Below are 26,708 nucleotides of genomic sequence, written 5' to 3'. Positions count from 1 at the left end.
GTGCCTCCGTTAGCACCAACCATAGCAGCTACATGGGGCAGGAACTGATGACAAGCACCCCGCGTGGACACTGAAGGTCCTGGCTCCAAGGCTTACTGCCAAGAGCTCGCAGACCCTTTGCTACCACGGGGTGACACTCTCAGCACAGGCCAGCCACACACAGAAGCACAGGCCAGAAGGGCAAAGGGTAGGGACCTTGGTGTCGTCACCATGTTCCTGCTGACTGCTGTGACTCCAGCCCCAGCTAAGGACAGACACTCAACATCCTCGGCGGGTCCCCAGTTCACCTGTGGGCCCCCATCACTCCATCTGCTCCAGCTGTGACAGGCATCAAAAGCAAACTCCCAAATGAGTCAGGAAGAGCTAAGGGCCTGCTTCCGAGGCCGGCCTGGATGATCCGACAGAGGGGAGTCTCAGCCATTAGCCTGGACACCGAGCTTCTCATCTCACCTCCTGTCGGGGACCCTAACCCTCCCAGGTCTTCCAAGCCATCTTGCCAAGGGACACCTCAGGAACCGTGCTCCTGCTGGCCCTGCCCGGGTGCGGGGCTGGAGCAGGGAGGGAGGGGCGGGGGGTAGGCGGCTCTTGGCAATTAGGATTCAGCAGAAACCCAGGAGACTGGAGACCTGGGAACATTTCCATGTATTCAGCCTGAGGTCAAGGTCTTAACAGGGAGGAACCGGTGGAGGGGGTGGAGGAGGGAGTAAAGGAGAGAGAAGCACAAGGCAGCTGGGACCCCATGGGTCGCCCAGGGCTGTGTGCTTGCCTGTCTACCCCTCACCCACCAGCGATGGGCCACTCCACTTGCCACAGGAGCCAAGGAGCCACGAGGGGCCAGCCAGCCCACAGGAGAGCCAGACGCTGCTGCTCTGATGTCCAGGAGGAAGCGAGTTTGGAAGTCAGCCCCACCAAACGCCCTTTGCCCCCCTCAACAAGTCCAGAGTGCACACGGGCCTCAAGGGCCCCGAGTCACCCAACGAGCCACAGGCCTGGCTGTCAGCAGGAATAACCAACTGCATCTCCTCTGGCACTTAGCATGCCATTTCTTCCTAAAGGACAGGGATAGTTAAGTTTGAATAGTACTTATTTTTCATGTTTTGGGGCCAATTCTAGTAAAAATCATTTAAATGGCACCGTAAGAGATAAGTGTGCCAGGCTACCATGTCAAGCCAGCCACCAGAGGGACTGACAGGAAAAGGACCGGCACGTCCACAGGAGCCCTGCAGGAGAGGTCCCTGGGCAACTCCATGCCCACTGAGCGCTGGGCTGGCTGCGGCCACACAGAGAGGTGCACGCTGCCCTGACTGCAGTCTGGAGCCCAGCAGGGCAGCTCTGGCCAGATCCCGTCGTATGGGAGATCCAAGTGGCAGCAACTGGATGCGAGAGACTGGGCCAGCAGGGAAGCCAACCCCACCCCAGAAACTCTCCCTTCAAAAGGAAGGGGCGACCTGAATCTCCCACAACATTGTTAATCAGCTATACCTCAATGCAAAATATTTTTGGTAATAAAAAATTAATAATAAAAAAATTTAAAAAAAATTTACAAAAAAGGAAGGGGAAGCTCTGGCAGGAGAGAGGAGGCAGGGCCCCCTCTCAAAGGGGTTCACGTCTTCAGGAAGGAGCCAGTGTCCGCGGTCCCGGCCCATGCAGGCCTCCTCCACTGGAGCTGGGCCCAGCAGGCGACTCAGGGTCAGGGCGGGCGCGGTGAGTGCCAGCACCCTCTGTGGGGCCTCCCCTGAGAAGGAAGCTTTCAACTAACACCCATGGGCAGACATAGTGGGACCCTCTAGAAAATGAAATTTCCAAGCACAGGTCTAGCTGGCAAGCTGACCACCTGCACGTGGCTAATGAACCAGTAACAGGGCCGAATTACAGCCGTCAGCATCCACGTCCAGGGGCTGGAGCCTGCCTGCAGTCTTCTCCTGCTCACCGCCCAGAGCCCCGCCCCAGCTCCGGAATGAAGGGGGCAACCATGTCGGGGTTCTGTTAGCTTGAGAGAGAAGGGCAGGGCTTTCCATAGTGCGGGTCACTGATCCTGGGGGCAAGGCGGCACTTCTCAGAGAGGCTGGTGTCGGGAGCAGAGGTGATGGAGAGGAGCCTGGCTGAGTGTCCCGGCAAAACCCCTCACCAGGCCTCAGGCTGCCTGGGGTCAGGTTCCTCACAAACCGCCTGGGGTCAGAGCCAAAGGATTTCCCTTGGTCCTCCTCCTCTGGGAGGCCTGCACCCGTCATCACTACCCTGAAGGCAAGGGAGCCAGGACCAGGCCACCAGACAGGCTGAGGCAGCCATCATCCTGTGACCCAACTGTGTGTACAGGGTCGGGGACAGGGGCTGTGAAAACACCCCACACACGCACCACACCACACACGCCATAGCACACAGCACACACACGTCAGTTCCCACACCAGGAAGTGCCATGTGCAGAGCCTCAGCCCCAGACACAGCTCCCTCCTCCCTACAAACCCCAGGCCAGCCACACTCTCTCACGTTCAAGCCAGAGGTCTCAGCCAGGGGTGGGAGCAGAACACAGCCAGGCTGCTGAGGTCCTAGGAGGGGTCCCCCAACCTGGCCCAGAGTCGCTCACCCTCCAACCGTGCTGAAGCTTCCCCAGGGTGCCAATTTCCCACCTGCTCAGAGGACCCCAGACAGCCCGGGGGCCAAAACTGCCATCAGCTGAGCTGGATTCTGACGGAAATGAAAGGAAACACTCTCACATCAAAAAAACCACCAGACTTGTACAAGCAAAAATGCCAAATAAAAACAAAATAGAAGCTACTGCATTCCCGTCCCCACAACGGCCTGGGGTGAGGAACAGCCTGAGCCCCCAGCTCCCACGGGCCCCTCACATCTGAAGCCTTGATGACAGGACAGGCTGTTTACACAGGAAGCGGCAAATGTGAAGACGGGGGTGCTGTTTCCCTGGGCGACTTCGGATTGCAGTATCTGCCAGCAGGATTTTCAAAAGCCATCAGAGAGAGACTCAGAAGGAAGCTGAGGAGCTGAAGGTCAAATGTTCAGGCTGGTGGGTTTTGATCGAAAAGGCCAGGTAATCCCGCCAGCCTCGCTCCCGCCCTATTGATCAGGAGTGTCAGATCAGCTCTGCACATCAGACTAGGCCGCTCCCCACTCCAGCCCCAGACAGCCCACCCCTTCCACTGCCCTGTTCCCAACATGCCGCCTTCTCTCCCGAAGGCTTGGGACACGCAGACTAGTAGAAGGTCACACCAGAGCAGAGAGAGGGGAAGGCTGGATGGGGTAGGCACGGAAGGGAGCCAGGTCTGCCAGAGACAAGGGGCTAGCTCTCTGCTGCGGAGCCAGAATGCCCCTGGGGACCGGCCTGCTCCATCTGGCCTGCCCAGACCACCTAAAGCCTTTCCAACAGGGAGATGCACCCTGCAGACCCATCTGTACCCTCCAAAATCCGTACCACACAGTCAGTTGCCCTGGCAAAGCAGGGACAGATTAGAGAAGAACTTTTAACAGCAGTTCTGAAACACAGCCATGGTCAAAGTGCAGAAGATCATCCCTGTATTACTGAAGACTATGCTCTAGAACAGGCAACCGCTAACGGCTGCTCCCTCACCAGTAAGGTCTGGAGTTTTAAACCCTCATATTAGGACATCCCTGGTGGTCCAGTGGTTAAGACTCGGCACTTTCACTTCAGGGGACAAGGGTTAGATCCCTAGTCGGGGAACTAGATCCCACATGTCATGCCAAGCAGCCAAAACAAAACCCCCCAAATGCCATTTGGCTGTGGGGAGGCAGGGTGAGACCTGCTCAGCTGTTTGGAGGATCCCCAGGGAAGAAGCCACAGCCTGGAGGATGTCCACTCCACCCTGTGGACAGGCACTCCCTGACTTCTGGCAAGAGTCAGCCCTGTGTAAGCAGCATCAGTGGTCAGAAGTGGTGACACCTTCAGAGCCCCGCCACGCCTCCTGATGGAAACTCACTACTGTCCACACCCACGTCTCATGGGGCTGCATCTCTGACACTATGGGCGTCTCAGCACACCTGGGGCCAGGAGGCAGGGCCATGGGGAGGCTGAGAGGGTAGGCAGGCCAAGGCCACGGGGGCCGCCCAGGCACAGGGGCCCCGGACATGCCACTGGCAGGAAGGGCTGAGGCTACAGCTCTGTGATCACCTCAGGGTGCAGGGAGGGCTCTGGGAGAATCTTCTCACCCAGACTAGATCTAAACTCTCACCAGGAAACTCCTGCAGTCACCAGGGCTTTGTGACAAGCCACCCTGACCCACAGTGGAGTAAAAAACCATGTATCGTGCTCACAGACCCTGACGGTCAGGGCTCGGGACAGACTTTCAAGAGGGCTGAGGCTCCAGCGGGTGGTGCTGGCTGGCAGCCAGGCTCTGGGCCCTCCACACAGGTAAGTCTGGGTTCCTCACCACATGGCAGCTGGGCTCGAGGAGCAAGAGCCTGGTGGAAACTACAGCATAATTTACAGTCTAGCCTCAGAAGTCACAGGCTTCCCTGGTGGCTCAGATGGTAAAGAATCCACCTGCCACGCAGAAGACCTGGGTTCAATTCCTGGGTTGGGTAGATCCCCTGGAGAAGGGAATGGCTACCCACTCCAGTACTCTCGCCTGGGAAATCCCATGGACAGAGGAGTCTGGAGGGCTACAGTCCATGGGGTCACAAAAAGTCAGATACAACTGAGCAACTAACACTCACTTCACTCAGAAGTCACACAGTGACCCAGGCACGTTTATGCATTGAGGCTGTGACCCAGATCCTGACCGAGTCAGGCAGGAGGGACACGATTCCAACTCTCCATAGGGAATGGCCATAAATACTGTGGACATTACCAGCTGCCTGTCCCCAGCACCCTTGCTGCCTCACTCCAGTGTCACGGCACAGTGACCATCCCACAGTGTAACCATGCACAGTGACTAATGGACTAAAGCCCTCGTGATGCCTCGTGAGTGGCATCATGGCTGTTCCACAGATAAGGCATTGGAGGCTCCGACAGTGGTCAGACCTGCTTCCCGGAGAAGCCCACTGAGGTTGGGGGGCCCTACCCTGGCCCTCTGCACAGATGCCTTGTCACTCAAACCAGCCACAGACCCGCCAGCCTACCTGGCAATGAGCGTTGGGACCACGAGGCAGCCAAGGCTGCAATTTGTACATTAGCCCAGAATAAGCACTCTCCTGGCAGAAATGACACGCTAGAAGGTGGAGAGCATCTAGCGGAATCCTCTGATCGCCTCAAGCATACGCAGTTAAGTACAGCCTCCGCCTCAGCACCTTGGAGCCAGCAGGAATGGCTCCTGGGAGCAGTGGATGTGGCCAAGGGTCCTGACGCTGGCAGACACTCCAGATGATGAGTGTGGCAGCCTCTCAGCCTCACCCAGGCCTCTGGCCCCAAGCTTGTCACACAGCATAGCCCCAGAGCATGACCCTGTCTCCCAGCTGAGCCACCGGAGCCAGGGCCTACCTACATCCTCAGCCCCTCATGGCTTAGCCCAGAGGCCGGCGCATGGGAGGCACGCCGTGACAGCATGCAATCCGTAACAGGCCTCAGAGAAGGACCCCAGGCTGTCCTCCCTGACCAGAGCCAACCCCAGCACACCAGGGTGGGGCCACCTCCCATGGACGCTACACAGGAGTGAAGGTCTCCCCTACCCAGAGCCAAGGCCTCAGGCATCTCAACACAGCTGGGAATCCGGAATTTCAGTATTAACAAACAGCACCTCCAAACAAACGTGAAGACAGTCTGCAGCTCTGGCTCTGACGCTCCTTCCCATCCAAGGGCACAGGGCTCCGGCCCAGAGCAGACTGTCAGTACACTTGCCCACTAACCCTTGCCCCTTGCTAACCCTCCCCCGCTGCCACTCACAGGCCAGGCCCTGCCCCCGCCCCCAGCCAGCCAGCCAGCCAGTGGTCAGCCGGCACGGTCGCAGCCCCAGACTGCTCCTTACTTTCCCATCCAGGTGGCATGGCTGGGAGGAAGCCTGGGCACGAACAGAGTCGACGTCCCGGTGTCCACGTTGATCACGCCGTAGCAGCCCGGCTCGGTGACACCAAATGCCCAGTGAAAGAAGGACTCCTGTGGGAACAAGGACGCAGGTCACCCAGTCGGCAGGATGGAAACTTAAAGCACAAGGAGAGAGGTGGAGAGTCTGAGCGCCCTCCTTCCCACACCCCAGAGAGTCGGCTCGGGCTCACCGGCTCTTAAAGTCTGACCCCAGGCTCACACCGCCCTGCATCTCAGCACTGTGCCCCCTCCAACCAACTGCCATCTTCTCCTTCCTTCTGGTTGGCTGCTCGGACCCTGCTTCATGCCCGTGTCCCAGCCCCACCCGCCACCCCCACCTCCCCGGCCACTTCCCTCAGATCCCAGACGGGACAGGTTAAGACACGGGTGCCCATGAGCATCACAGATCTGGCAACGCCCTACCCGCATCCCCCCGTCCCTCCCCACCTCTCTGCCACCCCCACTGCCTGCAGGCAGGCAAGGTGCCACCTTGACTTAAGACGCCCAGGCCAGGCATCTGCTCAGAAGTAGATTCCTCCATTTAAGACTTCTTCCTTCCTTCTCCCGCCCCCGGGGCAGCTGATGACTTCAGTGTTTAGCATTAAACACGGAGCTAAAATATCGTTGTAAAGGTATGAAGTGGAGGAGGCGCCCTTCTAAAATTAATCTTGCATAAAACATCAGTAAGGGAGCCAACAGCTGAATTTAGGAGATTGGTTTTTAAACCACAGACTATGGAAACCTCAAGAAGCATCAGGACGAGGCAGAGAAAACTTATTTAGACCTCCACGTCTCCAGCAACCCGGGGACGACAGGAACGAAGAGGCAGAGGGAAGCCCTCCAGTAGGAGACACTTTCTTTCCGTGGAAGATGCTGCGTGCACCATGGCTCGCAGCAGTGGATATAGGCCTGTGCCCCACAGGGTGGACACTGTCCAGCTGCAGAGGCCATGCCTTGCTGCCCGCGATCCATGCTCAGCTCCCTTCCCATTCCTCTGCCTGCTCCCTGACCTGGATGTTCGACAGTCAGACCCCTGCTCTGGGAGACTTGGAGCTGGCAGATGGGTTCTAATTAATCCCAGCTCCTGTTTCCTCATCTGTAAAGTGGGGCCAGCCTAGGGCCCCCTGGGTGAGCCTCTGATGACTGTCCTTGTTCCTGTCCCTGGGAACTGAGTGATGCCAGAGGCCATCACGTCCAGGCTGGCTTTCTACAGCTTGGCCACCCGCCGCCATCCCCCAGGGCTCTAGAACCTTGCGGAGCCCCTGGATCACTTCCCAGGGGAGGAAACCAAACCCAAGAGGTCAGCACTGGCGAAGCTGGGATGAATGCCGGGGCGCTGGACTCCTGCTCAGACCCTGTTCCCATGCCTCCTCCTCCCAGGACCTCTGCAGCGCCAGTCCATTCTCCTTGCTGTGGCACAATCTGGTCGCAGGAACTCGGCCCTCCCCATCAGCACCTCTCCTGGCCCAGGGAAGGCTGCCCAGCCCACTGTCTGGGTCTAGTCCTGTGGATACCATTCCCCGACCTAGAACACCCATCCCCAGCTCCACCCGTCAGAATGCATGCTGGCCTTCAGGATCCACACCCAATACTGCCTCCTCCAGGAAGCCTTGCCTGCTTGCTCCCCAGGAACATCATCCCTCTGTACTCTGATCTGAGAGAGCTGAGGCTAATTGGTGACAGCTCTGCCCTCCGGAGTGGGGCCCCCCTGGGGACCTCAGCCTTGGCCTGCCTTCAGAGAACCTCCTCCAGGTCCCTCAGGAGCGCAGAGTTGCCCAGACCCACCGAGCCTGATGCTGGAAGAGGGCAGACGGCCCACAGGAGGCCCAGTGCACACCCAGAGAGGCGGGAAGCTGCCGGGAGGGCTCACCTGGCGGAAGAGCACGCCGGTGTCGGTGCAGTAGCGCTGCGTCTCCTCGCCACCCTGCAGCACCACCGCGGAGCCCGCCTGCACTGCCGTGTTCTTCCGCAGCCGCTCACACAGGCGCTGCCTGTTCAGCGCGAAGAGTGCCAGCGGCACCTTCAGGGTTTCGTTCCCCAGCCAAAATGAGGGTCTGCAAAGACACGAGCAGGCTTCTATTAGCACCGCCAGGCACGTGTCCTATGCACAGTCTGGGGCGGCCGCAGGGCCCAGCCTGGCACCAGACCCCCACGAGTACGTGGCAAGCTGATCCAAGCTCGATCTGCGTGTGACCCGGGAACAGCTCCTCGTGGGGCTGCCGATGGACCACAGGGGCTGTCAGCCACACCCTCCCCTCCTGGCCCTGAGCGTCAGACAAGTGGGATGAGGAGCAGCTGGGTCTGTTTAATCAGTAGACAGATGAGCCCACGGTTGGAAACTCTATAACGATGCCCAGACACATCCCCTACCCTCCAGTTCCTGCCATCAAGGAGCTTCTCATCCATGTTATATTTGGCCCAGACAACACTGGATCCCTGCCCACATGTCTGCAGGCTGCATCTTCTCTGTAGGTCACAGACCCGGCAGCCCAGGCTGTTCCTCACCTGAGCTGGGACACCTTCCTGTCCTCAACACACACACACACCACACACACGGCACTCAGCACAAGACACACACACACACACACACACACACACACACACGGCACTCAGCACCAGGCACTGAGCGAGCCAGGCCTGTATGTGCCAAATGACTGAGGGGGAACCATGACAAGATGGACTTGGAAGTTGCGGCCTTTGGGCTGAGGTTTCCCCTCCACCTGGGCATGGCCTGTGCTACCCCTCATGTTTCTCCCCACCCCCCCAATCCCCTGAATTGCTCCAGCATCAATTTTCCCCTCTGGGGACCATTCTCAGCATTCAGATGTACAGGAACCTCACCCATCTTTAAAATAAATAAGTTAAAAATACACCCCTTGACCCCTACACCCACCAGCATCTACTTCTCTCTCTGTGCAATAAAGTCCTCTCAAGAGTCACCCAGCCGTTCCCCATGTCCTGGCTGCCCCAGCGCACTTAGAACCCTGTGCAGACTTCCTCCCAGCCACAAGGTGCTGAGGCGGGTCGCACAGGCATCATACTCTTCCCTAAAGCCCAAGAACACTCCCACCTGGGACCTTCCTGTTCCCTCTCCCAGTGCCGACCAGGTTCATGTTCTCGCTTCATCCAGGCCTCTGCAGAAAAACCCCCTCTTCCCCAAAGCTTTTCCAACAACCCCACCCAAACCTATCCTCTTCCCACCTCTCTAGAGCACGCATCACTGACTAATAGTTTACTTGCTCGTTGTCTCCCCAGGTAAAATGTAAGCTCCGTGAGGGTGAGGACCGCCTCCTTCCAGGCCCCTAAAACAGTGCTGCATGCATGCTAAGTCACTTCAGTTGTGTCCAACTCCTTGCGACCCTATGGACCGTAGCCCACCAAGCTCCTGTGTCCATGGGATTCTCCAGGCAAGAATACTGGAGTAGGGTTGCCATGCCCTCCTCCAGGGGATCTTCCACACCCAGGGATCAAGCCCAGGTCTGTTACATCTCCTGCACTGGCAGGTGGGTTCTTTATCACTGGCGTCACCTGCGAAGCCCAAAACAGCACTGTATGAATGACTAAATGGAGGAAGGGTAGTCCCAGTGCGTGGGCTGGCGGCCAGCAAGGTCGGGGCCAGGGGGCAGGAGTTAGGCAGGGGCCTGTGACCTGTGCGGGGGGAGGCCCTGCAGGCTCTCTGGCCAGCGGAGGTCCAGGAGGGCAGGGACAGCCCAGAGAGAGGGGGCGCTGCCTGGGGCTGCAGTGAGAGACGGTGCTCATGGGTGAGGTCTGCCTCCGTCCACTGGAACAGAAACCCCACGAGCCCAGAGAGCTGGGTCTGCTCTGGTCCGTGCCGCTCCACATCAAGCTCTGTGCTGGGCATGTGGCAAGTGCTCAATAAAGATTTGCTGAGTGAGCAACTGTCGTAGCGTGGGGCCACCCACACAGCTGTGCAAAGCTGCCACATCAGCCCCAGAGGGGAAGGAAGCCCCACCCTTGGACCAGCCTGTCCAGGAAGGGTAGGGAGGTCCTGCCCACCCCAACATGCTGACGGGACTAGAGCCTGAGGGTGGACACAAGGGGCCAGGGCTTCCTCTCAGCCAGGCCACTTGCCTGCCATGCTCAGCACCAGGATGAAAGGAAGGGGTGACGGCTCACAAACAGGCCAGCATCCCAGCTGGCCATGCCGTCAGGAACTGAAAGTGCAGCCACCAGCACCCCTGCACAGAGTCCCTGTGTTCCCCAATTCTTTCCCCTCACTCAGCAAAGCCAGGGTGGGCTCAGGAAAGAGCCTCGTCTTTTTGGACTCCTGACAGCACAGAAGGGGCAGCACCGCTGCAGAGGCCCCGGCCAAAGCTGCCTAGACCCATGCAGCCTCAACAGCACCAGTGCCTAAAAATGCCCAGCCTCGGCCCCCAGCCTGCAGAGCCCACCCACCTAAGCTCCCTCTGCCTACCCCCGCCCCACCTCCCTCCTTAAACACACCAGGTACCAATTCCTGGGGTGGCTCAGTGGTAAAGAATCCGCCTGTGATACAGAAGATGTGAGCTCGATCCCTGGGTTGGGAAGCTCCCCTGGAGAAGGAAAATGGCAACTCACTCCAGTATTCTTGCCTGGAAAATCCCAAGGATGGAATAGCCTGGTGGGCTACAGTCCATGGGGTTGCAAAAGAGTCGGACATGACTTATCAACGAAACAACAACAAAACCAGCTGACACTGCATCCCTGGATCCCTGGAACCTGGAAGGCTCTCAGAAGGGCTAGGCGTCATCTGATCTGGGCTTCCTTGGTGGCTCAAACGGTAAAGAATCCTCCCACAATGCGGGAGATCTGGGTTTGATCCCTGGGTTGGGAAGATCCCCCTGAAGAATGGAATGGCTACCCACTCCAGTATTCTGGCCTGGAGAATTCCATGGACGGAGGAGCCTGGAAGGCTACAGTCTGTGGGGTCGAAAAGAGTTGGACGCAACTGAACGACTTTCACTTCATCTTATCCAGAACTTTCTGAGAGACCTAAACTCCCCAGGGCACCTGGACAGGAGTTTTCTGGCCCAAGGGCCGAGCAGTCCAGGTCAAGACAGGAAACTCGACAAGCTACCCTCCCTGGGAGCATGAGCTGCTGCTGCAAAGGAAATCGACAATACTACCTAATCCTGCATGGGCTCAGCCAGAACAGAGAAGGGCAGCCTGGCCAGAGCCCCCAGGCAGGCCGACGGCTGCAGTAATTTATTACTGCAGGGCACCCCAGAATCCAGGGGTATAGAGACATGCCCTTTGATTTCTCATGGCATAAACCAACCCTCAGAGAGAATGTTGGGCTCAGAGCCATCACAGGTGGCTTCTCCCTGCAAGTTCAGCAAAAGCAGCACTAATAAAACATCCCCACCTGGTTTCTGCTGGAGCTTTTGCTAACTGGCATCTGGAATTTAAAAGGCAAAAGCCAGGTCATCTCCAAGTCCAAGTGTAAATAAGGCACATTTTACTGCAGGCAGCCAAGGGCAGGGGCAACGCCCCGGGGAGATAGTAGGGGCTGGCAGATAAAGACTCCAGGGTATCACAGAGACCCACAGAACAAGCTCTAGCCCTCATGGGCCAGCCCACCCCGTCAACAGCCAGAGCCCAGGAAACAGCCAGTGACCTGCCCCATGGAAGGTGTGACACTGATGCCCAGGAAAACCTCTCCTGTCCCCCAATTCAGTACCGAGCCACCTCTCCTTTCCCTCAATGGCTACCTGCTGGGTTCTCACCCAAGGGATTAATGCACAGAGTTTAGGGACTCCACTTACTTGAATGGGAAAAAAAAAGTTATATCTTTATTTTCTCTAATCTCTCTTTCAAATTAACATTTTCTTCAGTTATTAACATAAGCAAAAGCCACAACAGTATCAGCAGTGCAAGAATCCATCAACAGAAATCAGAAGTATTTTCATGTCACCTTATTGATGTCTCCATATCTCAAGATTACCACTTTTACTCATCACTACTTCAACATTAAGATTAGACCTGCTGCTTTTACTATTTAAGGTGTTAATAAAGAAGCATATATTACTATACCACAAATTTGTTTCCTAACATCTTAGTAACTGTGTTCCTATATAATTGGTTCTCCTTGTGAAGTGAAGTGAATTTGCTCAGTCGTGCCCGACTCTTTGCGACCCCATGGACAGTAACCTGCACCAAGTATCTCCATCCACGGGATTTTCAAGGCAAGAGTACTGAGTGGGTTGCCATTTCCTTCTCCCGGAAATCTTCCCAACCCAGGGATCGAACCCAGGTCTCCTGCACTGTGGACAGACGCTTTGCCGTCTGAGCCACCGGGGAAGTCCTCCTCTGTAGTTTATTTCATCATGTTGTTGTTGTTGTTTAGCCGCTCAGTCGTGTCCGACTCTTTGCAACCCCATGGACGACAGCATGCCAGGCTCCTATGTCCATGGGATTTCCCAGGCAAGAATACTGGAGTAGATTGCCATTTCCTTCTCCAGGGGACCTTTCCGACCCAGGGATTGAACCTGCATCTTCTGCATTGGCAGGCGGATTCTTTATCACTGAGCCACCTGGGAATCATGCTGGGAGGGATAAAAAGGTCTCATGGATGCCCATGGGTCCATAGCATGGATAAGAACAACATCCTTGCCCTGTGATGTGACACCACTTCTGAATGGGGCCATGCTGCTAAGCTCCCAGCAAGAGAGGCCAGCCAAGGACCAGCCTAATTCCTCAGCCACAGCCTCCAGCTCAGGCCAGGCACTGAACCCTCTGGCTGACTGACAGCAAGGCTGGCCGTCTCACCCTGGCTGAAGGGGCCTCCCAGCAGCTGGCCGGCATCTCCCACCTTGCCTACCCTTCTCCTGAGGAAGGTCAGCAGGGCTAAGCACACCCAGGGACCTGTGTGGAGGCAGACCAGGCCTCAGACAGGGCCTGGGAGAGCAAAGGGGCCCTCATTAGCCAGTCTGCCTCCCACAGACCCACCCCTCACCCCAGCCCCCAAGGTCAGCCCATTGTCTCTTCTCCAAGAGCACAAGGTTCATATCAGGGTGGAGACAGGCTCTGATTCAGAATCTAACTCCTCCAGATACTTGCTCTCCAGAAATGCTGACTCCAGTGTGACCTATGAACCCACAGGGACATATCCAGGACAGCTCACCTGCTGCTCCTCGCTGGGCAAAAGCCTTCTGGGCAGCAGCCCTCCACCCCCAGTGTCACTCACAGAGCTAAAGATATTCCTTCATCCTGTTCAGAGTTCTGTCCCCACTCCCGCCCACAGCTCCCTTCCTCAATTTCTGAGGGCTCCATGGAACGCAGGATGGCATGCTGGACCAATATAGAGCAATCATTAGGTACCATGTCACCCAGAACCAATCACAAGGCGGCCACGGGGCCCTAGAGACACACACTGAAGTAGTCCCTGGGCTTAAGGATGCCAGCAGAGGCATGAAGGGGAGCAACCCCTCACCTGACCACTATGGGCAGGCATGCAGATGCAGAAAAGCATCCTGCCAGCAGGGAAAAACTGGGATTCTCTGAAGTTCTGAGAAGGAAGCTTTGACTGGAGGTCCAAATCAGGGAGGCGGTGGGGGGAAGGAGGTCAGGAAAGGCTTTTAGGAGGTACCACCTGAGCTGAGCCTGCAAGTATGAGAACAATATGTGAGAGGAGGAGGGCAGTCCAGGGCCAGCCAGCGAGTGGCCAGAGGGAGGAGGAGAAAGGAAAAAGCCAGGAGGGGTACCGATACAGCAGCTCTGGCTAAAGCTGAGCAGTTTCAATTCTGTCCATGCAAAGTTTGACTCAAGGAGAAGACACCTTCCACCAAGTGTCCTGGGATGGAGGTGGGGGTGTGGAGGTGACTTCACAGCAGACCCTCTGGGGGCTGTGGAACCCTGTCTCAATCTTGAAGTCCTCGCCCAGGCTGGTAGGGCAAAGCAGGATCAACCCTGAAACACTCCTCAGAGTAGCAGTTCAAGTTTCCAGTTGAACCTGAGATGCTAGCATAGGGCTTCCACTGCTCCCCAAATCACATGGAGCACAAAAAAGCACCTCAGCCTCCTGGCCTCCCTGGGCCCAGGATCTGGAAGGACTCTTGTTGTTTAGTCGTTAAGTCGTGCTCAATTCTTTGAGACCCCATGGACTGTAGCCCACCAGGCTCCATGGGATTTCCCAGGCAAGAATACGGGAGTGGGTTGCTATTTCCTTCTCCAGGACATCTTCCCAATGCAGGGAGCAAATCCACATCTCCTGCATTGGCAGGTGGATTCTTTACCACTGAGCCACCAGGGAAGCTCCATGTTCAGGGAGGACTCTATAGGCAACCAAATTCAACTCCTGGGGAGCCTGTGGCTATGACTCGGTGGCACGGTGCCTCATTATGCCTGATGCTCTGATATGCCCTGAGTATGTCTGGGGACCTTGAAGAACTATAATGACAGCAGTAAAGCCATTCTTCAAGGTCCCCAGACATACTAGGACACAGCTTTGCTGGAAACACACTCAAAGCCTCTTCCACCTAAGGAAGTTGCTGGGTTCCAAGTGTCCAGCAGGGCAACCAATACCAGCCTAGGGTGGTTCTTGCCAAGGAGGGCCTGTCAAGCTCTGGAAGCTACCTCTCAGGTCTCCCTGCCAATTACACACCTCTCCAAGACCTCTGTCAGTCAGTTTTTACTGCACATGGCCCAGAGAATCAGCTTTGCTATAAAGTCCTTCCCTCCAGGATTCAGCCAGCTTTAGGCTCATGCCCATCCAATCACCAGCCTGGCTCATTGTACCTTTGGTAGCACAGCAGACCTCAAACCAGCACGGAGCCCTGAACCCAAATGTAGCAACTGGAACTCCCTGTGACCACACGGTAGCCCAGATACAGTGGGAATAGAACCACATCTGGGTGGCCTGCACCTACTGCTCACTCTGCTCTTTAAGACAGGGTCACAGGCTGGGTTCAAGGATCTGACCCTGGATTCCGTGACATTCATGTGAAACAGCAAGCACAGTTATCTGCCTGAGGGGTACTCAAGGATTCCGTGACATTCATGTGAGACTTAGCAAGCACAGTTATCTGCCTGAGGGTTACTCAAGGACTAGCACAAATGCCATCCAGGGAGTGAAGCCCACCCACACTCTCCCCTGAGCTCAGAACCCGTGCCCGTCCAAGGCACTCATCAAGACTAGAGGCAGACAGATGGATGACATATACCCAGGTGGCCTGTGAACGCCTAGGGGTAGGCCCAGTACACTTTCTGGAATACAGCAGGGGCCTATTATGTGTTTGATCTGTATGTCCTAAGCTCTCCCAACCTCGGGGGCCAACTAAGGGGGCCATTTTCTGTTGCCATTCTCCCTACCTTCCAAAGAGAGACACCCATTTAGTTCACCAGTTTCCCCACTCTGATCTCAGTTCTGGCCTAGCATCTAGGGCAATGCCTTCGCTCTATCTACCACACCCCTTTCCAGCTCCAGCATCTCCAGGCCCAGGTCTTGCCCTGAACTCACACATAGCTCAGAAGATAGTTATCTAAAAGGCAGATCTGAGCAGATTAAAACCCTTGGAATGTCCCAGTCCCTTAGGACAAAGTCTAGAAAAGCCAGCTAGGACACCATGCCCTCCAGCACAGGGACACACGCCATTGTCCCCTGTCCCTGGAACACTCTCAACCTTTGTTTGGAATGTTCCTTCATCTGGGACACTCCCCAACGCTTCAGTGGGCCCATCTGTCCACACTTTCTTCCACCAAGACAACTCACCATTCTTCTATTGGGCAGAATTTATGAGGCATGTGTGCAAGGCAAATGAGGCCAGGGGTGAAGGAGACAAAGGCCCTGATCTCACACTCTAAACGGAGAGAAGACAAGAACAGGTTCGTTGGTTTTTTTTTTTTAAGGTACTATATTATTTACCAAGTGGTGCTAAGAGTGGAGAAGGCAATGGCACCCCACTCCAGTACTCTTGCCTGGAAAATCCCATGGACCGAGGAGCCTGATGGGCTGTAGTCCATGGGGTCGCCAAGAGTCGGACACGACTGAGTTACTTCACTTTCACTTTTCACTTTCATGCATTGGAGAAGGAAATGGCAACCCACTTCAGTGTTCTTGCCTGGACAATCCCAGGGACGGGTGAGCCTGGTGGGCTGTCGTCTATGGGGTCACACAGAGTCGGACACGACTGAACTGACTTAGCAGCAGCAGCTAAGAGTGGGAAAAGTACTTCGAGAAGGCTTCTCTGAAGAGGTCCCATCTGGGCCCTGAAGGAAGAGTGGAATTGCCTAGCTAGGGGAGAGGATTCCAAGGCCATCTCAAATGCTGCCTCTTCCCCAGATCCCCAGGTCCCCAGCACCCTGGCAACGCGGCCTTCCCATCGGAGTTCCGTGACTGAACGCGAGCGTGGATCCGAGACCCAACTCGGCCGTACAGTGGGGACACCACACACGCGGGTGGGGCCTGAGCGCCACGGCGGCCCTGAAGGCAATGGGCAGCGGCCAGGGAGGGGATTCGCAGCCAGACGCCCAGCGCTCGGAGGACCGACCCGCGCGAAGAAGCGCGCTGCCCACGGCCATACTGCACGCCCGGCAGGTACGCGGCCTGGCAGCGCGGGGCTCTCACCCGCTGTCCAATCGGCAGGCCCAAGGCCCCCGCTCCGCGCCGCCGGCCAAGGGCCAGGGACAGCGGCAGCACTCACCCGGTGGCCGCCGCCATGCTTCCCCAGCTCCAGCGTCACGTGAAATGGGGCGTCAGCTGAGCCCTACCAGGTCCCATTTCGGGGGGGGGGGGGGGGGGCGGGACTGGATGGGCGGGGCCAGGGCGGGGCTTGATGGGCGGGGCCGAGAGCCCCTGTCCAGTCCCCTCTGGCGAAGGGCTCCCCGCCGACCCGGAGGGGCGGAGCCCTGGAGGAGGTGGAGCCCTGGAGGAGGTGGAGAATCTGTCTGGTCGCCCGTAGGCGACGGGTGCGGCTGGGGTGCGGACAGAGAGGCCTTTTCAAAGTAGAAGCGAACATACCCAAGGCAGTGAATACCTTGATGCTGCCCTTGACTCGACGTCTCAGCCTGCCCAGGGGGAAAGACACCTTGAGAGAGGAGCCTCTGACCCAGTCTAGTAACGGGCAGAGGTGACAGTGGTTGGCTTAAGAAGGGAAATGGCTTGAGCAAAGGCCAGGGCAAATGAAGTAACCTAAAAGTTCAGTGTCCAGGAAAGAGGGGAGGTGCAGCCTCAGAGGTGAGCAAGGGTCAGATCTTGCACTGCCTTGAAAACGGGGCTAGGGAGTTAGATCTGTTGGGACCTTTCTAAGCTCACTCAATTGCATGGTGGAGAAGAACCTGAAGGCAGGGTGGCCAGTGAGTAGGGATAGGGAGAAGTAGCCACAGGGAGAGCACAGTTCAGGATGGAGAATCTATCAGAGGGTCACTTCCCCCCTCCCCCCGCCCGCACCCCCCCCTCCCCGCCTTTGCCCTGCTGTGCACTCTTGTTGGGTGCAGGGTCTTCCAAAGAGTTGAGAAGTGGGGCAGGAAGGGGAATGGTGAGTAGATATTCCAAGTGTTGACTAAAGAAGATGCACAGTTGAGAGTTACAAGTTAAGTTTTATTTGGAACAAAATGAGGACTGCAGCCTGGGAGGCAGCGTCTCAGATAGCTCTGAGAGACTGTTCCAAAGCAGCAGTGGGGGAAGGTCAATACATAAGGTTTTGGTGAAGGGGGCATTCAATACCCTGAAGCACTCATTTTACTAAAGGGTTTTTGTTAGTCATGAAGATCTGATGTCACCATAAAGGGACTCAGTGCTTCTCTAAACAGGAGAAGATGCAAGAATTGAGATCATAAAAATCTGTTTCTAAAAACATCCAGCTATCTAAAGACGTATCCCACCAGATTCCCTGGAGCAAGGAGTGCCTCACTCCAACCTGAACTCCCTCAGGGGTTGTTGAAGGTCAACAGCTATGGCAGCGTGGGGTTCAATCTCCATGGAGGTAGATGGCAAATGCCTTTGTCGTTCAGTTGTTGGCAATGCTCTTGTTAAGTGCCAATTTGTAGTTGACACAAGGCAGCTCCCTACGCTGCTGGTACCTTAGAATAATAGTAACACTAACAGGTATAGAGCACTTACTGTGCCCCAGTGCTTTGCAAATGTCAGTTTACTGAATACTTGCAATAGCCCTGTGAAGTAGGCTTTGTCCTTAATACCATTTTACAGATGAGGAAACTGAGGCTCGGAGAGATAAATAACTCACCCAAATTCACACAGGGGCTGAGTTCATGCAGACTTAGGAGTAACTCACGCCTGCTCAGTAAAGGAAGGGGCTCAGGACTGGTGGGAAGGGGTACCCCTTGAGTCCTGGGCCACACGAGGTTGTGCAGATGTGGGTGGACAGGAGGATGAGCACAGCACATGCCCACAGCCCCTAGCTATCTCACAGCTGGAAGTAGCTTCTGTCTGAAGACCTGGCATTTGGGGTGCCTCTTGTTTCTTTGTCAGGACGAGGATGTGGGTCACTGTGGCTGAGCTAAAGAACCACCGGGGACTGTGAGACAGAGAAACAGCTGCTGTTTGCCCCCACAAAGCTGGGAAGAGAGCAGCCACTTAAATAGGTTCAGTTCAGTTCAGTTCAGTCGCTCAGTCGTGTCCGATTCTTTGTGACCCCATGAATCACAGCACGCCAGGTCTCCCTGTCCATCACCAACTCCAGGAGTTCACTCAGACTCACGTCTATCGAGTCAGTGATGCCTTCCAGCCATCTCATCCTCTGTCGTCCCCTTCTCCTCCTGCCCCCAATCCCTCTCAGAATCAGAGTCTTTTCCAATGAGTCAACTCTTCACATGAGGTGGCCAAAGTACTGGAGTTTCAGCTTTAGCATCATTCCTTCCAAAGAAATCCCAGGGCTGATCTCCTTCAGAATGGACTGGTTGGATCTCCTTGCAGTCCAAGGGACTCTCAAGAATCTTCTCCAGCACCACAGTTCAAAAGCATCAATTCTTTGGCATTCAGCCTTCTTCACAGTCCAACTCTCACATCCATACATGACCACAGGAAAAACCATAGCCTTGACTAGATGAACCTTTGTTGGCAAAGTAATGTCTCTACTTTTCAATATGCTATCTAGGTTGGTCATAACTTTCCTTCCAAGGAGTAAGCGTCTTTTAATTTCATGGCTGCAGTCACCATCTGCAGTGATTTTGGAGCCCCTAAAAATAAAGTCTGCCACTGTTTCCCCATCTATTTGCCATGAAGTGATGGGACCGGATGCCATGATCTTCGTTTTCTGAATGTTGAGCTTCAAGCTAACTTTTTCACTCTCCACTTTCACTTTCATCAAGAGGCTTTTGAGTTCCTCTTCACTTTCTGCCATAAGGGTGGTGTCATCTGCATATCTGAGGTTATGGATATTTCTCCCGGCAATCTTGATTCCAGCTTGTGCTTAAATAGGTGGAGAGGGCAAATCAAAGCATAAGCAGGGTGGGTGACTTGAAGCATGCCTGCTTCCAGTCCCAGCGCCATCCCTGGTTTCCTCATCTGTCAGGTGGGAGCTAATGGTTCTTGCCTCATGGGGCTGCTGTTGGACTTCACAAGCAAACATCCAGTCACCTTCAGCCTGTGGCACAACTAAAATGGCCAAAGTCATATGGAAGACTGCGGCTCCTCCAGACAGCCCTCCCCACCTCCCTGACCCAGATAAAGCCAAGGAAACTTGATGGAAGGAAGGGACCCCCATCCTTCCTCCCGCCTCCCACTTCCTCCAGGCAGGACCCCAGAGAGGATCTATCTGCCCTCTTGTCCGTTTCCAGGGAGCTGAGCAGAGATGCAAGCGCCACACCCACTGCCCAGCCCAGCGCCCTGAGAATGTGGACTCCCCCACCCTCTTTTCCATTAAGCAGTTTTCTACCGTCAGCTGGAGAAACTTGATTCTCTAATAAGAGACAGTTTTTAAAAACAACAAAGACTGAGCAGAATGAGCTTCTCATGCTCTTTTGTGGAAGGAAAACCTGCCCCGGAGCTAATCACCACCCCTCCACCTTTTCTTTTGACAGAAAATATGTCAGAATTAAGCCAGCTGCCAGCTCTGAGCGTTTATTAATATGAAAAAGAAGTAATTATCCTAAACAGTCACAAAATAATAGGGGGAGGGCACCTACTGACTGAGTGGAATGCCCTTGTTTGCGGGCAGTCCTGGAGGGAGAGGGCTGCCCCTAATTCCTGCCCACCCATATCTGTCTGGATGGTGGGCTTGCCCTGCCAGTGAGCCTGGCACAGAGGGCTGCTCGCCACTGCTCACCCCTCCCCATCAGAGGCTCTGGCAGGGCTGCCCCCACTCCCACCCCTTCCTTATCAGGGCTCTGGCAGGGGCTCCAAGAGAAGCAGCCCTGGGAATGGGAGAAGATTGCATAGTTACTCATGCAGGGCCGACCCTGAACACTGCTGGGAGCCAGGAGGCAATTGGGGAAAGATTGATTTTAGAGGGTTGGAGTGAGAGTGTATAAATCAGCAAGGGAGAGCTCCAGCCAGCACTCTCAGGCCTCACGCAGCGTCCCCTCTGAGGTCACAGACCCTTGGCTGAAATAGTCGTCCCTCGTTGTGACCTACAAGTGGCTGAGAGGTGTTTGCGCTCAGCCGGTCCGGTGGCCGGGGCATTGTGACTCTCGAGAAGTGCCCCGCCCCAGCCAGAGCCCACAAAGGAACTTGGCCCCAGGAAACCTTCTCCTTGGATCTCCCAGGGCTCCCTTTGTCCCTGTGAGAACATGTCCTGCCAGGTTTCCCTGCTCTGCCCACCCTGCTTGACCCAGGCACCATGCTCCTGCAGCTCCATGGACACTACTGAAAGCTGGCTGCCTGGAGATGGTTGGCCGAAGGTGGCCACTGGCCAGACTCTGACTCGGGGCCTCACGGGGGCATCCCTGGAAGAGCCAGGACCTGGGCGCGTTCCATCTTCTACTACATACTGAGGATGCTGGTCTGCCGGAAGGCTCTGTGTCACCACATTGGATGCTGGCTCTGCCCCTGCTATCAAGCTGTCCCACGTGCAGATCCTGGAGGTCTGGGAGCAGAGGAGGAAGAGGGGCCCCCAGCATTATCCCCAAGGAGCCCACCATCTGGGAGGGCCTAGAGCAGGGGGTATGTGATGAGTGGGGGTTTACTGAGGGCTTCTGAGCAGAAGAGCAGTGGGGTCTGAGTCCATGTCTGGGGCTGGAGGAGCTGGCAAGAGGCTCTGTGCCAGCTGTATGGGGGCACCAGCCTCAGAGGGTGACACCCCACACGGGGTGGCATGTGAGGTTTCTGTGTTTCTGTTTTTTCTGACAATGGAAGATGGGGCTCAGAAAACCAGTAGTAAACAGACTGAACAGAAAGAAGAGAGGGTTGTGAGAAGGGGAGGCGGGGGTGGTATAGTCTAACCCAACCTCTTCCCGAGTGGGGAAGCAAGGCGTCTGATGGAAATGAAATGCCCAGGAGGCCACCTCTCCATCATGGTTCTGGCAGATCCCAGCCCTCAGCCTCTGCAACGTCAGCAGCAGCAGCAGCCGTAGCTCTCCGACTCCGGGGGCCAGCCTGGCCTGCTGCCTCCTCCAGGCCACGCCACAACTGTCACCACCATCCCTCAGCCCCCCGAGGAGCCCCCACGCCACCTCACACTCCTCTTGCCCTCGCTGGCCCCGCCCAGCCCACCTGGGTATCCATCTTCCTGCAGAAAAGAGGCAGGCAGCAGCCCCGGGGGCCTTCCCTAGGAAGCCCCGTCACCGGCTCAGATGAAGTGGTCCCCTCTGTGTGCTCTGCCAGGGTCTATGAGGCAATTCAAGATGAGAAATGGAACCGTGCCTTCGGAAAGGCAAATCATTCCAACAGCACCTTAAAAACAGAGGAGGAAACAAGCTCTTTGTGTGTGTGTGTGTGTGTGTGTGTGTGTGTGTGTGAAAATGGGGGATATATTGTTTTTCACTGTTTGGAAGACTGTTTTCTCATCTTGAAATCACAAGCTGTTTTCTTCCAGAGAGACTTATAAATACATCCAATTATCAACACTCAATATAGGAAATAAAGTTCTGAAATGGTTTTCTTTCGTGCACGAGGAATGGGCTGGCCGGGTTGTGCAGGTGATAATTACTTTTATTTCTTAGGAGTCATATCGGTGCCTAGTGGCTGGTCTCTCCACCTTTTATTGCTTTCACCTTTATTGCATTTGCCATGTTGCGCGAGGCTATTCATTGGTGTAACTTTATTTACCACATTTCAAAATCTTGATAAAATGAACAAAATTCAGAGGTAGGAGTGTTGCGTCCCAGCGCAGGGAAATTGGTTTCTGTGGCTTGTGTCCTGGAGAGAAATCTCCTGGGGGGATGGGTTCTCCTTCTACCCAGCTGCAAGCTACTGAATCCTCTCTGACGTTCACAACTGCCTGTCTCCTGGGTTACTGTCAGGGAGTTGCTTTCAACTCTTCATGAAATCACCCACAGACCATGTCCCCAGTGGCCACCTAGCCTGTCCGCGCCACCTGCAGGACTGGAGTGACCTGTGACTGCTCACTCTCCTGACCTGACACCTGTCTACCCTTCCTTCTCAGTGCCTTGTCTCCCCCCGTCCCTCTCACCCTTCCCTTCCGGCAGCCCCTTCCCACTCCCCTCCTGTGACTGCCAAGTCTCCCAGGCTGGCTGGCTGCCTACCTACCTCTTCGCAGTCTCTTCCCTTTTTAAGCTCCATGCTCATCAGGGTTCTTGGTAGCCAAGAGTCCCTGAGTCTGGCCAACCTCAAGTAGAGGAGGATGTGGCAGGGGGATGTCAGGAAACAATATGGAGGAGAGGCAGGTTCAGGAAGCAGAAGGGGACCAGATAGGCTGGTAGCTAAGTGCACAGCCAGGCCACACCACACACTGCTGCCCCAAACTGTTACCACTACCCCTATTCTTGGACATCACCCTGGACTATCACAGCATCCTGGCTTCATTCTCTGCACAACCAAAGCTCTTTGAAGGCAAGGTGGCGGCTGATTGAGCCCAAGAGTCATGCCCACACTCTGACCATCTTGTCCCTCTGGATTTCTGCCATGGGGAAGGAAGGGTTGAGTGCCTGGCATCTCACTGAGTCCCATTCTCCAAACAGGTGATGGTTAAAATGCTGGGAGATGTACATAAGTCCCTGTGACACACAGTACTGCAGGTCCCAATGGGCCGGCAGCCGCCCCCGAATAGTATCTGGAAAAGTTCAACTTGGACAGACTAGTCCTGAATGTTGCAGTTTAAAAGTCTAGAAGGCAGCAATTTTCATTTCAACACAACAGTGACTTTCTTGTTTCATGGTTTTTTTCTTTTTTCAGTTTACATGAGAGGATACATCATTTTTTCATTTCTTCAACTCTAAAGGCCTTAGCTGGTCCTGCCTCTGTAACATTGCCAAGCAAATATCCCCAAGCATGAACAGCCAGTTAGAAATTGTGCAGTGAAGAAAGAAAAGAAGTGCATGTGGACTTCAAAATCAGAAGCCTGGGTCCCCTGACTTCCCCATTTTGAGACGAAAAGGTGCTTTTGTTTAACAAGGCAATTCCAAGGGGCAGAGGAGGCCATGAACTCTGGGGCCCTTGGGGGACTATTTGCTGTGCTGTGCTTAGTCGCTAAGTCATGTCCGACTCTTTGCAACCCCATAGACTGTAGCCCAACAGGCTCCTCTGTCCATGGGGATTCTCCAGGCAAGAATACTGGAGTGTGTTGCCATGCCCTCCTTTAGAGAATCTTCCCAACCCAGGGATCGAACCCAGGTCTCCCGCATTATAGGCAGATTCTTTACCATCTGAGCCACTAGGGAAGCCCATGAATACTGGTGTGGGTAGCGTATCCCTTCTCCAGGGGATCTTCCCAACCCAGGAACCAAACCGGGGTCTCCTGCATTGCAGGCAGATTCTTTACCAGCTGAGCTACCAGGGAAGCCCGGGCGACAGTTTAGCACTAAACAAATGTGGCGGGGGTCACTTCTGATATTTATTGTGGTGCTTATTATCCAATAGCATGTATATAGAGATTGGGAATGTGGATGCAGAAGTCTAGGTTCCATTCCTGGCTTTCTTAAACTTGACTCACTATGTGGCACTGGGCAAGTTACCCAACTTCTCTGAGCCTCAGCTTCCTCCTCAATAAACTGTGGGTGATGGGTCTTAGCTAAGAAGATTGTTGAAGAGATTAGTTGGGTGATTCTGCGAGACACTCAGCACAGTCCCCAACTCAGGATGGCTGTTGTCCTTATTTCAGTGGTCATGTGAGAAGTAGGGGCAACAGGAAAGCACCGGGACCCTGATCCTTAAGGCGTGAAGGTGGGCGAGATGCCCTATGAGGTCACTCTCAGCCCTGCCCACCTACAGAGCAACTTTGACACAAATGGCTGAGTCCGTATCTGCAAGCCAAGGTGGTAAGCACTTACCCCTTCCAGAGGACTGGCTGGGTCCTGGGGCTGCCTGGCCATGGTGAGCCAGTCCTGGTCCCTGTATGTGAGCTGGCAGTCCAGCCAAACACAGAGATGCTTAAGCGATGCAGGGAAATAGATGAGCAAGGAAGGCTGCAGAGAGGGTCTCCCTGGCTGGACCTGGGGTTTTTGGTCCCGCCTGTAGAGCCAGCAGGGCTCTGCCTGTAGGCCTGGATTTGCCTGTAGGGAAGAGGGGCTACAAGGAGGTTTGTGAGAGGGGTTAGGAACACACAGTAGATTGCAAAATCGCCCTCAAATTCTCCTTGCTGCGTCCTCATCCTTGCTTAGTGATGCTTAGCCCCTCCCATCCAGAAGCAGAGTCTATTTCACCAGCCCTTGAATCTGGAGTGGCCACGTGACTTTGGATAATAAGACATCCGAAAAAGCTGGGGCCTCAGAAGGGGCTCACCCACTGGAGCCGAATCCTCCTGCTGCTCTTGGGAGCCCCGCCACTGGGTGACAATGCCCTGGTCAGCCTGCCAGAATGTAAGATGCCCATTGGACAGCCTGCTGACCAGCAGACTCACAGGCGAGGCTGGCTTGGATTATCAGCTCCCGGCCAACCTGAGAACTGACTGTAGACCCATGAATGAGTCCAGCAGAAACCTGCTGAGCCGGACCCTGAATCCAGAATCTAACTGGCTGTTTGGAGCCTTTGCACTGGGTGGTTTGTGACCCTTGGTTATCACACAGGGCAGAGGGAGGGGAGCCTGGGACTCCCACCCCAGGGGGAGGCTGGGGACAGCTGCTGGAGGGGCTGTTTCCACACAGAGCTCTGGGAAGTGCAGGGTCCCAGCAGTACCCACTGTGGGGCCCTGGGGAGAAAGTGTGACCATCACCTCAGCCCTACCTGGAGCATAGTCTGGCTGCAGGGACCTCGGCACCCAGAGGTGGTCGCCGCACCATGTGGCTGCACCCCCCACATGGCTCTGTGGCTGCACGAGGCAGGCTGGGCAGTGGTGGTGCAGACAGGGGCACGCTGGTGGGGCTTCCTGGGCAACCGACTTAAAGCACAGGAAGTGGGAGGTCTCTGAGTTTCTGTAAGACTCTCTCTGAGGACCAGCCCCCCGCCCCCCGCCGCTGAGAAATGCCTAAAAGAGACTTTTAAGGGGGATGGAGGGCTCCTGTCATAGAGATTGTACTGGAACCAGTTAAATCCAAATGATTAAGTTGATGGAGCTTCTTGTGAGCCAAAAACCAGTGAGCCCGGCCTGGGAACTTGGCCAGCACTGTCACACCCCAAAGCGAGGCTAGTGTGGGGCGCATATAGCCTGGGGTTGTAGCTGGGTAGTCTGGAGGGGTAGCTGAGAGGTGACAGTCAGCAGGGAGTTCACCCCTAGATTAGCCTTGCTCACGTGTGCATGCTTCAGTCATGTCTGACTCTTTGGAACCCTATAGACTGTACTCTGAAGCCCACCAGGTCCTCTGTCCTTGGGATTCTCCAGGCAAGAGTATGAAGTGTGTTGCTATGCCCTCCTCCAGGAGATCTTCCTAACCCAGGGATCGAACCCATGTCTCTTATGTCTCCTGCATTGGCAGGCGGATTCATTACCACTAGCGCACCTGGGAAGCCCCAGCTACCCTTGCTCAGACAGACCCAAACCTCTAGGGAGGTCGAGCACAGGACATGAGGTGAGCTCTGCTCTTTTCAAAGCAAAGCACCTTCTCACATGGATGAAAACCAGCCTCCTGCTGCAGAGACGCCTGCCTGCATCCAAGGCTCGGACGGTCCAAGCTGAACACCTGCCCCACTTCCAAGTGCTGGTCATTCTATCCAGAGTATCAGTTGAAAAGATTAACAGAGGGACTTCCCTGGTGGTCTAGTGGCTGAGACTCTGCACTCTCAATGCAAGGGCCCCTGAGTTCAATCCCTGCTCAGAGAACTAGATCCCACATACCACAACTAAGATCTCAAGTGCCTCAACTAAGACCTGGCACAGCCAAATAAATAAATAAAATTAAAAAAAAAAAAAAAAAAAGACTAACAGATACCCAAGATGTTGCTACCACTGTGTTCAGTCTCAGACGGTGCGTAGCCGATGCCAAGTTCACCGGCAGCTTCAGGAGCCGGCAGGGGTCTCACTTGCTTCCTCATCCTGCGTGGACGTTCTGTTCAAACTGTCTTTGAGAAAATTACAATTTTATTTCCAGAGCTTGGAGATCAATATTTAGGGCTTGAAGGAGAATTTACTGAAAATCATCTCACAGTGGAAATGCTGGAGGCAGGAGCTTCTGCGCATGCGGCCCCTCCCAGACCACGAATCCACCCAGAGGGCCAGCTGCCCGCCCAGCCTGGGGCCTCTGCCAGCTTCCTCCCAGGGAGACTGGGCAGTGA

The 26,708-nt window shown here is 55.2% G+C and overlaps 1 protein-coding gene across 2 annotated transcripts in view; it reads right to left on the bottom strand.

Moving 5' to 3' along the window:
- The window catches only part of PEPD (peptidase D), a 119,150-nt gene extending 102,433 nt beyond the window's left edge, over positions 1 to 16,717 (bottom strand). For both annotated transcript variants that reach the window (XM_027515985.1, XM_027515986.1), the window contains exons 1-3: positions 16,630 to 16,717; positions 7,860 to 8,043; positions 5,934 to 6,061 (exon numbers count right to left, since the gene is read on the bottom strand). In XM_027515985.1, coding sequence (XP_027371786.1) covers positions 5,934 to 6,061; positions 7,860 to 8,043; positions 16,630 to 16,646 — 329 coding nt within the window. In that variant the 5' untranslated portion in view covers positions 16,647 to 16,717. The remainder of the gene's footprint in view (positions 1 to 5,933; positions 6,062 to 7,859; positions 8,044 to 16,629) is intronic.
- Between the last annotated feature and the right edge of the window lie 9,991 nt (positions 16,718 to 26,708).

Source organism: Bos indicus x Bos taurus, chromosome 18 (assembly GCF_003369695.1).
Source record: "Bos indicus x Bos taurus breed Angus x Brahman F1 hybrid chromosome 18, Bos_hybrid_MaternalHap_v2.0, whole genome shotgun sequence".
Classification (NCBI taxonomy): domain Eukaryota; kingdom Metazoa; phylum Chordata; class Mammalia; order Artiodactyla; family Bovidae; genus Bos; species Bos indicus x Bos taurus.
This window is presented reverse-complemented; position numbering and strand designations above follow the sequence as displayed.